The 17298-nt window shown below is 42.0% G+C and overlaps 1 protein-coding gene across 1 annotated transcript in view; it reads left to right on the forward strand.

Annotated features, from left to right (window-relative positions):
* The window catches only part of LOC106608787 (phospholipid-transporting ATPase ABCA1), a 305836-nt gene that overhangs the window by 81375 nt on the left and 207163 nt on the right, over positions 1-17298 (forward strand). The window contains exons 13-14 of the mRNA XM_014206928.2: positions 3922-4127; positions 5280-5456. Coding sequence (XP_014062403.2) covers positions 3922-4127; positions 5280-5456 — 383 coding nt within the window. The remainder of the gene's footprint in view (positions 1-3921; positions 4128-5279; positions 5457-17298) is intronic.

Here is a 17298-nt window from a genome sequence, read left to right on the forward strand (position 1 = left end):
CTGGAGGCAGATGTTAACAGGAGGCAGATGTTAACAGGAGGCAGATGTTAAAAACTTCTTATGGCTTGAATCCCGTTAGCGGGATCGATATGACGACAGCCAGTGAAAGTGCAGGGCGGCAAATTCAAAACAACAAAAATCTCAATAAAAATTCCTCAAACATACAAGTATTATACACCATTTTATAGCTTTACTTCTTGTTAACCTGTTTAGGATAGGGGGCAGTATTGACAAGGCTGGATAAAAAACGTACCCGATTTAATCTGATTACCACTCCTACCCAGTAACTAGAATATGCATATACTTATTACATATGGATAGAAAACACCCTAAAGTTTCTAAAACTGTTTGAATGGTGTCTGTGAGTATAACAGAACTCATTTGGCAGGCAAAAACCTGACAAGGTTTCAGGCAGGAAGTGGCCTGTCTGACAAGGTGTCGTTCTTCTTGTCTCTGTTTATTGAAGAGTGAGGATCTTAGCTGTCCCGTGACACTTCCTACGGCTGCCATAGGGTCTCAGAAGGCGGCAAAAAGCTGAATCGTGGCTTTGCAGGCTCTGGCTGAAACAAAGTAGCGCGTTTGGGTAGTGGCTGGTTACAGTACTGTGAGACTCAGGCGCGTGCCCGCGTCGACCGAAAGCTTTGTTTACTTTCCTCAGTTTAGCTAAATGGACATTCCCGGTCGGAATATTATCGCTTTTTTACGAGAAAAATTGCATAAAAATAGATTTTAAACAGCGGTTGACATGCCTCGAAGTACGGTAATGGAATATTTAGATTTTTTTTGTCACGAATTGCGCCATGCGCACGACCCTGATTTACCATTTCAGATAGTGTCTGGGACGCACGAACAAAACGCCGCTATTCGGATATAACGATGGATTATTTTGGACCAAACCAACATTTGTTATTGAAGTAGCAGTCCTGGGAGTGCATTCTGACGAAGACAACAAAAGGTAATCAAACTTTTATAATAGTAAATATGATTATGGTGAGTGCTAAACTTGCCGGGTGTCTAAATAGCTAGCCCGTGATGCCTGGGCTATGTACTTAGAATATTGCAAAATGTGCTTTCACCAAAAAGCTATTTTAAAATCGGACATATCGAGTGCATAGAGGAGGTCTGTATCTATAATTCTTAAAATAATTGTTATGCTTTTTGTGAAAGTTTATCGTGAGTAATTTAGTAAAATGTTAGCGAATTCCTCCGGAAGTATGCTAGTTCTGAACGTCACATGCTAATGTAAAAAGCTGTTTTTTGATATAAATATGAACTTGATTGAACAAAACATGCATGTATTGTATAACATAATGTCCTAGGGTTGTCATCTGATGAAGATCATCAAAGGTTAGTACTGCATTTAGCTGTCTTCTGGGTTTATGTGACATTATATGCTAGCTTGAAAAATGGGTGTCTGATTATTTCTGGCTTGGTACTCTGCTGACATAATCTAATGTTTTGCTTTCGTTGTAAAGCCTTTTTGAAATCGGACAGTGTGGTTAGATTAACGAGAGTCTTGTCTTTAAATAGCTGTAAAATAGTCATATGTTTGAGAAATTGAAGTAATAGGATTTTTAAGGTTTTGAAAATCGCGCCACAGGCTTCAAGTGGCTGTTACGTAGGTGGGACGAATTCGTCCCGCCTAGCCCATAGAGGTTAATCCAGCCACAGTGTCTGATTTCAAAAAGGCTTTACGGCGAAAGCAAACCATATGATTATGTTAGGTCAGCACCTACACACAAAAAAACACAGACATTTTCCAGCCAAAGAGAGGAGTCACAAAAAGCAGAAATAGAGAGAACCTTTGATTATCTTCATCAGATGACACTCATATGACTTCATGTTACACAATACATGTATGTTTTGTTCGATAAAGTTCATATTTATATCCAAAAATCTCAGTTTGTTATGTTCAGTAATCTTTTGCCTCCAAAACATCCGGTGATTTTGCAGAGAGCCACATCAATTTACAGAAATACTCATCATAAATGTTCATGAAAATACAAGTGTTATACATGGAATTTTAGATAAACTTCTCCTTAATGCAACCGCTCTGTCAGATTTCAAAAAAGCTTTACCGAAAAAAGAAATAATCTGAGTACGGCGCTCAGACACAAAAACATGCCATACAATATATCCACCATGTTGGAGTCAACAATAGTCAGAAATAGCATTAAAAATATTCACTTACCTTTGATGATCTTCATCAGAATGCACTCCCAGGAATCCCAGGTCCACAATAAATGTTTGTTTTGTTTGATAAAGTCCATCCTTTATGTCCAAATACCTCCTTTTTGTTCGCCTTCAGTTCACAAATCCAAATTCACAACGTGCAGTTCGTAGAAACATGTCAAACTATGTATAGAATCAATCTTCTGGATGTTTTTATGGTAAATCCGCAAATAAAGTTTCAACCGGAGAAATCCTTTGTCTTCAGAAATGCAATGGAACTGAGCTACCTCTCACGTGAGCGCTCATGCCCTGCTGGCAGTGTTCTGACTCCAGGAGCTCTTATTCATCCCCACTTTACAGTAGAAGCCTCAAACAAGGTTCTAAAGACTGGTGACATCTAGTGGAAGCCTTAGGAAGTGCAAAATGACCCCACAGACACTGTAGTTTGGATAGGGAATCAATTGAAAAACTACAAACCACTTCCTGTTTGGATTTTTTCTCAGGTTTTTGCCTGCCATATGAGTTCTGTTATACTCACAGACATCATTCAAACAGTTTTAGAAACTTCAGAGTGTTTTATATCCACATCTACTAATAATACGCATATCTTAGTTTCTGGGAGTGAGTAGCAGGCAGTTTACTCTGGGCACGTCAGTCATCCAAGCTACTCAATACTGCCACCATCCATAAGAAGTTAACAGGAGTCAGATGTTAACAGAATGTGTAATTTAGCCTATTAAACACAAAACACATGTTTCAAGTGAGAATTAGGTCTGATACCGAAAAAGAAAGGGAATTCTTGCCTATTTCACCCGTATTTTATTTTATATAAGCAACAAAAATAGTGTGTAGTTCCAGTAGTTAGCTACACCGCTATATGGCAAAAAAACAAAACATTTTTAACTATTGAAAACACTACCAAGATATTAATTTAGTTCAACTACCACCAAGCTACTGGAAAATGTAGTTGAATTACTAGTTGAATTACAAGTACTTCACTACTCCCCAACGCGGTCGATTTGAGATTCCTTTCTAAAGGTAATGGGACTCCATTGAGTGCAAATAAGTTTCATCATGTCTTTGACATTACAACTGGCATCAATGGCCTTGAAGTCTCCAGCTTTCAGTGTTGTTGGAAAGATGGTAGATGCCGAGAGTGGGTATAGTGGTTTTGGACATGTTCTTTCTGTGTCATATCTACGAAACACGCAGGGCTGGAATGGCCAAGGTGCATAAAGATGGCTGGTGGATAAAGATTCCTGTTTGTTCAGTTCGCTGTATCTTACATTTGCTTTCCGTTACTCTTTTTTTGTATCGGCATTAGCACAGTACACATAAACCCCCCACCCCCCCACCAAAAAAATAACAAAATAAAAAAATACATGACCCCAATTCCAGCTCCAAGATGGCGGGAATTAGAAAAACGAAAAAGTAGATTGTGCTGATTTACTGGCATATTGAACAATGTTGCGTGCTGTAGTTTAAGAACAAGGGTGAGCTTTAAAAGCAATGACGTGATATCTGAATTCCTCCATCTTTATGCACCTTCGCCATTGGTTGGGAACTTTTAAGAAATGGTGTTTCCAAAGTGAAATTCCCAGTATCCTGATATATATATATAAAAAGCTACTCTCATCGCTCATCTTATATTAACATCATATTCTTGTTTTAGTAAGACCCCTAGCAGTTTGTAAAGAATTACACTTATTTTCTCTCTTTCTTGGTGTAACTTGTCTTTTCATGTTACAGTGCTTGAACCTGGATAAGTTTGAGGCTGCCGACAGTGAGAGACATCTCATGACTAGAGCCTTGGAGCTTCTAGAGAGCAATAAGTACTGGGCTGGTATCGTTTTCGAAGACCTCAACCCTACCGCCAGCCACCCCCCTCCTTACGTCAAGTACAAGATCCGCATGGACATTGATAAGGGGGAGCGTACGAATAAGATCAAAGAAAGGTAGGCCCAGTGCACAGCCTCTCCGCCCTCACCATGTTTTAGTGCTAATGAGAAAACATTGGACAACATGGCCCATATTCATAAAGCGTCTTAGAGGAGTGCTGATCTAGGATCAGGTCCCCCCTGTCCAAGGATACATTCCTTGGAATGTAATTCAATAGGTTCTGAAGGCTAAATTGATGCTACACTCTTAGAAAAAAGGTGCTATCTAGAACCTAAAAGGGTTCTTCAGCTGTCCCCATAGGAGAACCTTTGAATAACCCTTGTTAGTTCCAAGTAGAACCCTTTTGGGTTTCATATTAAACCCTTTCCACAGAGGATTCTACATGGAACCCAAAATGGTTATACCTGGGAACAAAAAAGGGTTTTACCTAGAACCAAAATGGGTTCTCCTATGGGGACAGCCGAATAACCCTTTTGGAACCCTTTTTTCTAAGAGTGTAGAGCAGCGCTCCTACTCTGAGACACATTTTGAATACAGGCCCTGATGTTGCTGAGACACATTATGAATACAGGCCCTGATAGTCCTGAGACACATTTTGAATACAGGCCCTGATGTTGCTAAGACACATTATGAATACAGGCCCTGATGGTCCCTGAGACATTATGAATGCAGGCCCTGATGGTCCCTGAGACATTATGAATGCAGGCCCTGATGTTGCTGAGACACATTATGAATACAGGCTGTGATGTTGCTGAGACACATTATGTTGCTTAGCCATTTTTTTCAACTGACATGTCAACTTTTACCAGACAATTGTAGTAGTATCTGCAGCAAAACAGGAATTTTATTGCATACTTTCTGTCCGATGTCTCAGGCGATTTATAATAAGCATGCAGTGCCCAGAAAATTATGATTCCATGTTACTCATGGGACAAATGTCATGACTCATGACATAATTATTGGTGTAACATTTGGCTGTTTCATCCAGGATGTTTTCAAACGCAGCTTTCTCTTAGGCTGCATTTACACGGAAGCCCAATTCTGCACATTTTTCCACTAATTGGTCTTTTGATCAATCACATCAGATATTTTCACATCAGCTCTTGTTCAGAGCTGATTTGATTGGTCAAAAATATCAAAATTGGGTTCAATGTGTAAACAGCCTTAGACAATGACCATTGGGTTATGTGTGTCCTTTCAATTTAAAGGGGATGGTCGCCTGGGGCCCGTGGCAACTCCTTTAATGACCTGCGCTATATATGGGGAGGCTTCGCCTATCTGCAGGACATGATGGACCATGGCATAATACGGGCGCACACAAACAAATCCCAGCCGCTCGGCGTGTTTGCCCAGCAAATGCCATATCCCTGCTACGTGGACGATGTGTGAGTACAAAAGCTGTTATCTGTCTGTCCCGTGATTAGAGAGGGAAGAAGGCATTACCGCAATAAAAATCTACTCACTTGGGGACTTGCCACTCACCGCTACCACAGGCTAGAGTAATGGGCTTATCTGTCACTTAGCCCGCACAAATTTCCCTGTCGAAACTCTTCCAAAGCTATCTCTCATGTTGTCTTCTGTCCCTGGATACTGCTGTCTGCTGCAGCCACAACTCTGGGGGAGAGAGAGAGGAGAGAAGTGTTAATATTCAAACTTGAAAGTTTGATGCCCTTCATGAGTTTTTAATTATGAATTGTGTCAAAGCTGGGGGAAAACAAACTTGTTGCAAGATGGAGATACAACAAGACAGAGCCGAAGAAATCTCAGCTATTGATTTAGTCCGACCACATGCAGACCATGTCCTGAGCATTGGAGACCTGAATGCTTGATGTATCTTTAAATTATTCAGGCTACATTCTTATGTTCCCTCCCTTTCATTCAATATCACATTTCCTCCTTAAGAAACTACCCAATTCCCTCATGAAACCACACACAAAGTCCATCATATGTAGAGATTGATAGGGACCATTGTATTCTGTGTGAATCAGGTATTCATCAGCGTTACTGTTCTAAAGCACAATGGATAGGTGTATTTCGCCAAGGGAGATTGAGCGCTATAGTGCAGTCTATCTTAGGCAGTTAAGATTTCCTCAGAGGCAGGGAAATTACTCCAATCTACACGGCTTTATCATTTCCAATAATATACTCAGAGCTCAATGATGTCATCGGGGGACAGATCATTTCAAAGGAGATCAAAGTCCACTAGTGCAACAAAGTAGGTCCCAAATGCCACCCTATTCCCTATATAGTGCACTACTTTTGACCGGAGACATATGGGACATTTGCAACAAAGCCACAATGTTTCAGGAGACAGACATATATTTCCCCCGGTGGAAGTCACTGTCCCTGATTTAATTAAAAAAATGCTCTATACGGCATCAGAGTATATTGCATAACAACCTTCATTGGAATGCACTGTAGCCTTACTATGATACAGACATACAGTATTAGGACCAGGGCTAGAGGGAGTGGTGACAAGAGTCAAGAGGTCAAAAATCGAATAAAATTGTACTTGTCACACGCACCGAATACAACAGCTATAGACCTTACTGTGAAATTCTTACTTACAAGTCCTTAACCAACAGTGCAGTTCAAGAAATACAGTTAATAAAATATTTACAAAATAAACTAAAGTTAAACAAATCTAATCAATCAAAAAGTAACAAGAAATGTACACAACAATAAAAAGGCTATATACAGGGGGTACCGATACTGACTCAATGTGCTGGAGTACAGGTTAAACTAGGTGATTTGTAAAGTGACTTTGCACAGATAATAAACAGCGAGTAGCAGGAGTGTAAAACAAGTGGGGTGGGCATTTGATTAGTTGTTCAGCAGTCTTATGGCTTGGGGGTAGAAGCTGTTAAGGAGCCTTTTGGTCCTAGACTTGGCAAAACGGTACTGCTTGCTGTGCAGTAGCAGAGAGAACCGTCTATGACTTGGGTGACTGGAGTCTGACAATTTTTGGGGGCTTCCTCTGACACCGCCTGGTATAGAGGTCCTGGATGTCAGGAAGCTTGGCCCCAGTGATGTAATGGTCGGACACACTACCCTGTGTAGCACCTTACGGTCAGATGCCGAGCAGTTGCCATACCAGGCCGTGATGCAACCGGTCAGGATGCTCTCTATGGTGCAGCTGTAGAACTTTTTGAGGATCTGGGGACCCATGCCAAATCTTTTCAGTCTCCTGAGGGGGAATAGGCTTTGTCGTGCCCTCTTCACAACTGTCTTGGTGTGTTTGGACCATGAGAGTTCATTGGTGATGTGGACACCAAGGAACCTGCTCCAGTCCTGTCGATGTTAATGTGGATCTGTTCGGCCCTCCTTTTCCTATATCAAATTTCAAATCAAATTTATTTTTATATAGCCCTTCGTACATCAGCTGATATTCTCAAAGTGCTGTACAGAAACCCAGCCTAAAACCCCAAACAGCAAGCAAAGCATGTGAAAGAAGCACGGTGGCTAGGAAAAACTCCCTAGGAAAAACTCCCTAGAAAGGCCAAAAACCTAGGAAGAAACCTAGAGAGGAACCAGGCTATGAGGGGTGGCCAGTCCTCTTCTGGCTGTGCAGGGTGGATATTAAAACAGAACATGGTCAAAATGTTAAAATGTTAAAATGTTCATAAATGACCAGCATGGTCAAATAATAATAATCATAGTAGTTGTCGAGGGTGCAACAAGCACGTCCGGTGAACAGGTCAGGGTTCCATAGCCGCAGGCAGAACAGTTGAAACTGGAGCAGCAGCACGGCCAGGTGGACTGGGGACAGCAAGGAGTCATCATACCAGGTAGTCCTGAGGCATGGTCCTAGGGCTCAGGTCCTCCGAGAGAAAGACAGAAAGAGAGAAAGAGAGAATTAGAGAGAGCATATTTAAATACACACAGGACACCGGATAAGACAAGAGAAATACTCCAGATGTAACAGACTGACCCTAGCCCCCGACACATAAACTACTGCAGCATAAATACTGGAGGCTGAGACAGGAGGGATCAGAAGACACTGTGGCCCCATCCGATGATACCCCGGACAGGGCCAAACAGGCAGGATATAACCCCACCCACTTTGCCAAAGCACAGCCCCCACACCACTAGAGGGATGTCTCCAACCACCAACTTACCGTCCTAAGACAAGGCCGAGTATAGCCCACAACGATCTCCGCCATGGCACAACCCAAGGGGGGGGGGCGCCAACCCAGACAGGAAGACCACGTCAGTGACTCAACCCACTCAAGTGACGCACCCCTCCCATGGACGGCATGGAAGAACACCAGTAGGCCAGTGACTCAGCCTCTGTAAAAGGGTTAGAGGCAGAGAATCCCAGTGGAAAGAGGGGAACCGGCAAGGCAGAGACAGCAAGGGCGGTTCGTTGCTCCAGCCTTTCCGTTCACCTTCACACTCCTGGGCCAGACTATACTTAATCATAGGACCTACTGAAGAGATAAGTCTTCAGTAAAGACTTAAAGGTTGAGACTGAGTCTGCGTCTCTCACATTGGTAGGCAGACCATTCCATAAAAATGGAGCTCTATAGGAGAAAGCCCTACCTCCAGCCGTTTGCTTAGAAATTCTAGGGACAATTAGGAGGCCTGCGTCTTGTGACCGTAGCGTACGTGTAGGTATGTACGGCAGGACCAAATCGGAAAGATAGGTAGGAGCAAGCCCATGTAATGCTTTGTAGGTTAGCAGTAAAACCTTGAAATCAGCCCTTGCCTTAACAGGAAGCCAGTGTAGGGAGGCTAACACTGGAGTAATATGATCAAATTTTTTTGGTTCTAGTCAGGATTCTAGCAGCCGTATTTAGCACTAACTGAAGTTTATTTAGTGCTTTATCCGGGTAGCCGGAAAGTAGAGCATTGCAGTAGTCCAGCCTAGAAGTAACAAAAGCATGGATTAATTTTTCTGCGTCATTTTTGGACAGAAAATTTCTGATTTTTGCAATGTTACGTAGATGGAAAAAAGCTGTCCTTGAAACAGTCTTGATATGTTCTTCAAAAGAGAGATCAGGGTCCAGAGTAACGCCGAGGTCCTTCACAGTTTTATTTGAGACGACTGTACAACCATCCAGATTAATTGTCAGATTCAACAGAAGATCTCTTTGTTTCTTGGGACCTAGAACAAGCATCTCTGTTTTGTCCGAGTTTAAAAGTAGAAAGTTTGCAGCCATCCACTTCTTTATGTCTGAAACACAGGCTTCTAGCGAGGGCAATTTTGGGGCTTCACCATGTTTCATTGAAATGTACAGCTGTGTGTCGTCTGCATAGCAGTGAAATTTAACATTATGTTTTCGAATGACATCCCCAAGAGGTAAAATATATAGTGAAAACAATAGTGGTCCTAAAACGGAACCTTGAGGAACACCGAAATTTACAATTGATTTGTCAGAGGACAAACCATTCACAGAGACAAACTGATATCTTTCCGACAGATAAGATCTAAACCAGGCCAGAACTTGTCCATGTAGACCAATTTGGGTTTCCAATCTCTCCAAAAGAATGTGGTGATCGATGGTATCAAAAGCGGCACTAAGATCTAGGAGCACGAGGACAGATGCAGAGCCTCGGTCTGACGTCATTAAAAGGTCATTTACCACCTTCACAAGTGCAGTCTCAGTGCTATGATGGGGTCTAAAACCAGACTGAAGCGTTTCGTATACATTGTTTGTCTTCAGGAAGGCAGTCAGTTGCTGTGCAACAGCTTTTTCTAAAATTTTGGAGAGGAATGGAAGATTCGATATAGGCCGATAGTTTTTTATAATTTCTGGATCAAGATTCGGCTTTTTCAAGAGAGGCTTTATTACTGCCACTTTTAGTGAGCTTGGTACACATCCGGTGGATAGAGAGCCGTTTATTATGTTCAACATAGGAGGGCCAAGCACAGGAAGCAGCTCTTTCAGTAGTTTAGTTGGAATAGGGTCCAGTATGCAGCTTGAGGGTTTGGAGGCCATGATTATTTTCATCATTGCGTCAAGAGATATAGTACTAAAACACTTTAGTATCTCCCTTGATCCTAGGTCCTGGCAGAGTTGTGCAGACTCAGGACAATGGAGCTTTGGAGGAATACCCAGATTTAAAGAGGAGTCTGTAATTTGCTTTCTAATGATCATGATCTTTTCCTCAAAGAAGTTCATAAATTTATTACTGCTGAAGTGAAAGCCATCCTCCATTTGCGAAGGCTGCTTTTTAGTTAGCTTTGCGACAGTATCAAAAAGAAATTTCGGATTGTTCTTATTTTCCTCAATTAAGTTGGAAAAATAGGATGATCGAGCAGCAGTAAGGGCTCTTCGATACTGCACGGTACTGTCTTTCCAAGCTAGTCGGAAGACTTCCAGTTTGGTGTGGCGCCATTTCCGTTCCAATTTTCTGGAAGCTTGCTTCAGAGCTCGTGTATTTTCTGTATACCAGGGAGCTAGTTTCTTATGACAGATGTTTTTAGTTTTTAGGGGTGCAACTGCATCTAGGGTATTGCGCAAGGTTAAATTGAGTTCCTCGGTTAGGTGGTTAACTGATTTTTGTCCTCTGACGTCCTTGGGTAGGCAGAGGCAGTCTGGAAGGGCATCAAGGAATCTTTGGGTTGTCTGAGAATTTATAGCACGACTTTTAATGCTCCTTGGTTGGGGTCTGAGCAGATTATTTGTTGCAATTGCAAACGTAATAAAATGGTGGTCCGATAGTCCAGGATTATGAGGAAAAACATTTAGATCCACAACATTTATTCCATGGGACAAAACTAGGTCCAGAGTATGACTGTGGCAGTGAGTAGGTCCAGAGACATGTTGGACAAAACCCACTGAGTCGATGATGGCTCCGAAAGCCTTTTGGAGTGGGTCTGTGGACTTTTCCATGTGAATGTTAAAGTCACCAAAAATTAGAATATTATCTGCTATGACTACAAGATCCGATAGGAATTCAGGGAACTCAGTGAGGAACACTGCATATGGCCCAGGAGGCCTATAAACAGTAGCTATAAAAAGTGAGTGAGTAGGCTGCATAGATTTCATGACTAGAAGCTCAAAAGACGAAAACGTCATTGTTGTTTTTTTTTTGTAAATTGAAATTTGCTATCGTAAATGTTAGCAACACCTCCGCCTTTGCCGGATGCACGGGGGGTATGGTCACTAATGTAACCTGGGGGTGAGGCCTCATTTAACACAGTAAATTCATCAGGCTTAAGCCATGTTTCAGTCAGGCCAATCACATCAAGATTATTATCAGTGATTAGTTCATTGACTATAACTGCCTTGGAAGTGAGGGATCTAACATTAAGTAACCCAATTTTGAGATGTGAGGTATCACAATCTCTTTCAATAATGGCAGGAATGGAGGAGGTCTTTATACTAGTGAGATTGCTAAAGCGAACACCGCCATTTTTAATTTTGCCCAACCTAGATCGAGGCACAGACACGGTCTCAATGGGGGAAGCTGAGCTGACTACACTGACTGTGCTAGTGGCAGACTCCACTAAGCTGGCAGGCTGGCTAACAGCCTGCTGCCTGGCCTGCACCCTATTTCATTGTGGAGCTAGAGGAGTTAGAGCCCTGTCTATGTTCGTAGATAAGATGAGAGCACCCCTCCAGCTAGGATGGAGTCCGTCACTCCTCAACAGGCCAGGCTTGGTCCTGTTTGTGGGTGAGTCCCAGAAAGAGGGCCAATTATCTACAAATTCTATCTTTTGGGAGGGGCAGAAAACAGTTTTCAACCAGCGATTGAGTTGTGAGACTCTGCTGTAGAGCTCATCACTCCCCCTAACTGGGAGGGGGCCAGAGACAATTAATCGATGCCGACACATCTTTCTAGCTGATTTACACGCTGAAGCTATGTTGCGCTTGGTGACCTCTGACTGTTTCATCCTAACATCGTTGGTGCCGACGTGGATAACAATATCTCTATACTCTCTACACTCGCCAGTTTTAGCTTTAGCCAGCACCGTCTTTAGATTAGCCTTAACGTCGGTAGCCCTGCCCCCTGGTAAACAGTGTATGATCGCTGGATGATTAGTTTTAAGTCTAATACTGCGGGTAATGGAGTCGCCAATGACTAGGGTTTTCAATTTGTCAGAGCTAATGGTGGGAGCCGTCGGCGTCTCAGACCCCACAACGGGAGGAGTAGAGACCAGAGAAGTCTCGGCCTCCGACCCCGACTCGCTTAATGGGGAGAACCGGTTGAAAGTTTCTGTCGGCTGAATAAGCGACACCGGTTGAGCATTCCTACAGCGTTTCCCTCCAGAAGCCATGAGAAAGATGTCCGGCTGCGGGGACCGTGCGAGGGGGTTTATACTAACGTTACTATCTGTACTTACTGGTGGCACAGACGCTGTTTCATCCTTTCCTACACTGAAATTACCCTTGCCTAACGATCGCGTCTGAAGCTGGGCTTGCAGCACAGCTATCCTTGCCGTAAGGCGATCGTTCTCCTGTATATTATAAGTACAACGACTGCAATTAGAAGGCATCATGTTAATGTTACTTAGCTTCGGCTGTTTGAAGTCCTGACGAACCATGTCCAGATAAAACCTCCGGGGATGAATGAAAAAAGTTGAGTGAGGAAAAAAGTTGAGTGAGGGAAAAAGTAAAAATATACGGTAATGAAAAAGTAAAAAACCGTCAGGTATCAAAGTAAGATCGGCAACAAAAACGCACAGCAGCGTAAACAAGTCCCCTCACTCTTTCTCTCTTCCTCCCACCTCCCTATAGTCCATGATCAGCTCCTTTGTCTTGCTCACATTGAGAGAGAGGTTGTTGTCCTGGCACCACACTGCCAGGTCTCTGACCTCCTCCCTATAGGCTGTCTCATCGTTGTCGGTGATCAGGCCTACCACTGTTGTCGTCAGAAAACGTAATGATGGTGTTGGAGTCATGCTTGGCCACGCAGTCGTGGGCGAACAGGGAGTACAGCAAGGGACTAAGCACGCACCCCTGAGGGGCCCCAGTGTTGAAGATCAGCGTTACAGATGTGCTGTTGCTATCCATACCACCTGGGGGCGGCCCGTCAGGTGGTAAGGATTCAGTTGTAGAGGGAGGTGTTTAGTCCCAGGATCCTTAGCTTAATGATGAGCTTCGTGGGCACTATGGTGTTGAAAGCTGAGCTTTAGTCATTAAACAGCATTCTCACATAGGTGTTCCTTTTGTCCAGGTGGGAAAGAGCAGGGTAGAGTGCGATTGAGATTGCGTCATCTGTGTATCTGTTGGGGTGGTACGTGAATTGGAGTGGGTCTAGGGTTTCTGGCATGATGGTGTTGATGTGAGCCATAACCAGCCTTTCAAAGTACTTCATGGCTACCGACGTGAGTGCTACGGGGTGGTAATCATTTAGGCAGGTTACCTTCGCTTTCTTGGGCACAGGGACTATGGTGGTCTGTTTGAAATGTGTAAGTGTTACAGACTCGGCCAGGGAGAGGTTGAAAATGTCAGTGAAGACACTTGCCAGTTGGTCCGCGCATGCTTTGAGTGCACGTCCTGGTAATCCGTCTGGCCCCGCGGCTTTGTGAATGTTGACCTGTTTTAAAGGTCTTGCTCATATCGGCTACAGAAAGCATGAGTATGGTACAGTTGTATATTTGTGCTTTATTGACCTTGCCCGATGCAAAGCAACCCCTGAATTAGTCGCAAAAGTCCCAAACCCTTCCCACCTGGCACTCCAGGCAGGCTCATTCAAGCTCAAAGTATTCATACCCAATCCTCTTTGAACCCAGGTCTGGTTAGAAATGTGATGTTCTATTTAATTATGGTGAGTTACTCCATACGGTTGCCTTGGAAACATAAAGACAACGTCAGTGCTAGTCTTTCTGCACATTGGCATAGTTGGTAATGTCTTTATTGATTTGGCATCAACATCTGGACTAGCAATTGGATCTTCATGAAAAACATGTATTTTCTTAGCCGATAATCAGCTTGTTTCATTGTATAGCTCGACAGGTAGCACAAACCACATACCATTCTGTTGAATCTTCCACAAATTAAATATAGAGCCTACTAAGCCTATACTATGAACAAGGTATTATATAACTAACAAGATCAAAGAAAATATAACATGTATTAGTTATTTGCAGTTGTTGTGCACATTATAAAAAGGAGAGGAGCTTCCTTCATCCTGTGATGATTATGGGAGAGAGGCGACTCACATACAGTATCCATTGTGCTTTGCTGTAGGCCTGTATTTTTAAGAATGGTCCCCTCACGGCACAGTGAAAAGCATCCATTTCCTGTTCATTATTTTCCAGCGAATGTTGCAAACGAGCTCAAATGAGACAATCAAAGCACTTATATCCTAATGCCTGTGTTCCCTCTCCGTGAAACATAGGACTAATAATCACTGAAAATGAATGGGGCCCATAAAACACTGCAATACCCCCCGGTCCCTCTGCCATTTATTATTTCGCTTGCTTAGCCATTTGGGCATTTCCGTAAATTATTAACCCTTGAAAAACTGTTATTTCATTCATGAATAATTGAGAAAGGAATTGCAGAAAAAGGTAAGATGCAGGAAAGCATGACAGACAGGACCTTTCAGGGTAATTATTGTGATCTGGATATGGGGAAAAGTGGGAAGAGCAGCATTGTGCATCCAGATGTTCCTGTTTGTAATCTGCTGTAAACACTTTTTAGTTTAGAAAAATACCAAAAAGCCTAATCTGACTTTAAAATGTAATTTAAAAAGCAGAGAATTCTCAAATAATTTTTAGACAACTCATTAACATTTTAATGGAGTGCACTTCACCTAGGCAGAGCGAAGTAAATACAATATATGGATTAATGTTATAAATTATATATGTCTGAAGTTCAATGTAACCTCTGACAGTTTCTCATAGCTCTATGTAAAGTATTTTGTGTAATACCCTTTAAATTGATAATAACACACTTTCATTTTACCTGCATATTTTAGATACAAATAGCAGCCCAAAAATGCTTTTATGAACAGTACTTGAAATATTTCTTTGATTTATAATGTATTGTTCCATTTGCCATATTATAAAAGACCAGCCTTGCACTTTCCTTTTAACATCAAGCTTGGCACTTCAATCATTGCAACTCTTTCTCAAGGATACTCTTATTCAGGAAATAATACATTCCCACTGGTCACACCACGCCAATGGACAATTGGGTAATATTTGGTTGAGACGTTGATCAATAACATTGCAACCTATATTCACCCACAAAAAGACAGCTAAATGCCCTGTGTGTTATCACGATGCCTTCAGCCATCTAAAAGCAGAATCAACATGAGGACTTAATCCTGTGGTTGAAATTTCACCCTCTAAACAACAGTCTACATTAAAAGATTTTTTCGCAAATTCAGTGTATTTCAAACGTAAATTCCTCTTCACAATAAATTCCTCTTCGTTGACAAATTATGTTGAAACGGCATTGATTCAACCAGTTTGTGCAGAGTGAGTTCTTTTTCTCTTACGGGTTCCTATAATATATTATCTGACAGGGAATGACCTATTGACCCTGTGAGACCCATGGATACCACTATGTTTCCAGGTTTACCCTCTCCCCTTCCTCATTGTCTCTCTCTCTCCCACTTCAGTACCTATTTACAGTTCAAGGTAAACTGATACAGAACTGTTAGTCCTTCAACAAGAGCAGGCTCTTTTACATTTTGAATTGGAGATAAACAAACTGTATTAGCTCAATGCTTTTGCCGCATTCACACGCCAACCATGAGATGAAGGCTGAGGATAAGAACTCGTGCTGCTCGGTCTTTAGGGGCGAGGTAAGACTTATAAAATGGCAGTTCGAATCAGAGAATCAGTTTGTAACTCAATCCTGTTCCATATCAATAGTTGTATAACAATGCCAACTTGATAGTATTGTATCAGAACTTAATTACAATAACATGTACATTCGTTGGTATTGCACAGGACAGGTTCCCATGAGGCTTTTGAAATTAGTGTATACAAAACAGGCATAGGAAATGAGTATTGTGACTCCATGCAAACATGAAAATGGATGTATTATCTGCAATACAAGTGACAGATCAACATCAATGATACTGCCCTTTTGTGCCTACATACAAAATAATAAAAATACATTTAGTTTTAAATAGAAGATACTTTGGATAAATGTCTGAGAATCACCACCATAAATGTTTGCAGCGGCAGTCTAAATTTTCTCTGAAACATTCCCACTAATTTTGGGAAGATTTTACCACCACCAACCTAGTAAATTTGCTAGAAATATGGTGAGGACATATTTAACATAATTACTCAATTCTCTGGGGCTTCTCTGCTCCCCATATCACTTGATTTACTAAAACCCCAAGTCTCTCGACTCTCCTTAAATTAGGTCACGGCTGCGATGTAACTCGAGCCCTGTAACATGCACCTAGTAGGACTTGTATTACTTAAGCACCCTCAAAAATCGATCAGCAATGTATTATTCAGGAGCATCTGGTGGTAAGGTTGTCAATGTCAAACGTGGTATGCATGACTGATCTACTCTAGAGTGGCTAGTCTGTGACGAGTCGACAAGGAGTTAATGGTCGCAGGCTGGCTGTCATTAAAGTGGCAATCTGGGATGGGTACATCCATTTTTGACCGCTTTGGTGTTGTTTCAATTCCAGATTGCCCCATTAAAGAAATGTTACGATAGAATCAGGACGATGTAATAACATTATTACTATTCAATCTGATGCAACTGCTAGCTAAGGCAAGATTACATTGTAGGAAATCTTTTAGGTTTTTAAAACTTACTTCAAGCTCGTAAGCAGACCTGAGAAAGTGTTGACATTAATATTTTAATTCCACACACATTTCAAGCTCCGTCCATGTTGAATTCTGAGTTCAAATTGGCGTCGTCACATCTTGTGGATTACTAAGCTTCCTGTGAAAGTGATATATTCCACTAGAGAACAGGCAGTGACCTCAAAGACCGGGCTCTCCCATTCAAGCACTTGCATTACTGCATTTTCTCTCATCCCATTGGGCACAACAGCTGTCTCTACATTGGGAGGTAGAGGACATGGTACACCATAACTCAATTGGCCTTTAACAAATTTCAAAATCCATTTAACAAATCACTCACTCAAAAGTTTGCCGAGAAATTAGCCCAATGTAAATGCCTTGGAAATGTACTTTGATTAACTATTTATGTTCAATGGCTTGAAAGTGGGATATCGTTTTGCCTATTATGGCATAGTCCCTTTGTCCTGTCTGTCTAACAGTGATAAACTGCTGCTTCATTGGCATTCTAAGGATTGTATTTATGGTCGGTAAGCATTATTGATATGTGA

The sequence above is a fragment of the Salmo salar genome, chromosome ssa07, assembly GCF_905237065.1.
Source record: "Salmo salar chromosome ssa07, Ssal_v3.1, whole genome shotgun sequence".
NCBI lineage: Eukaryota > Metazoa > Chordata > Actinopteri > Salmoniformes > Salmonidae > Salmo > Salmo salar.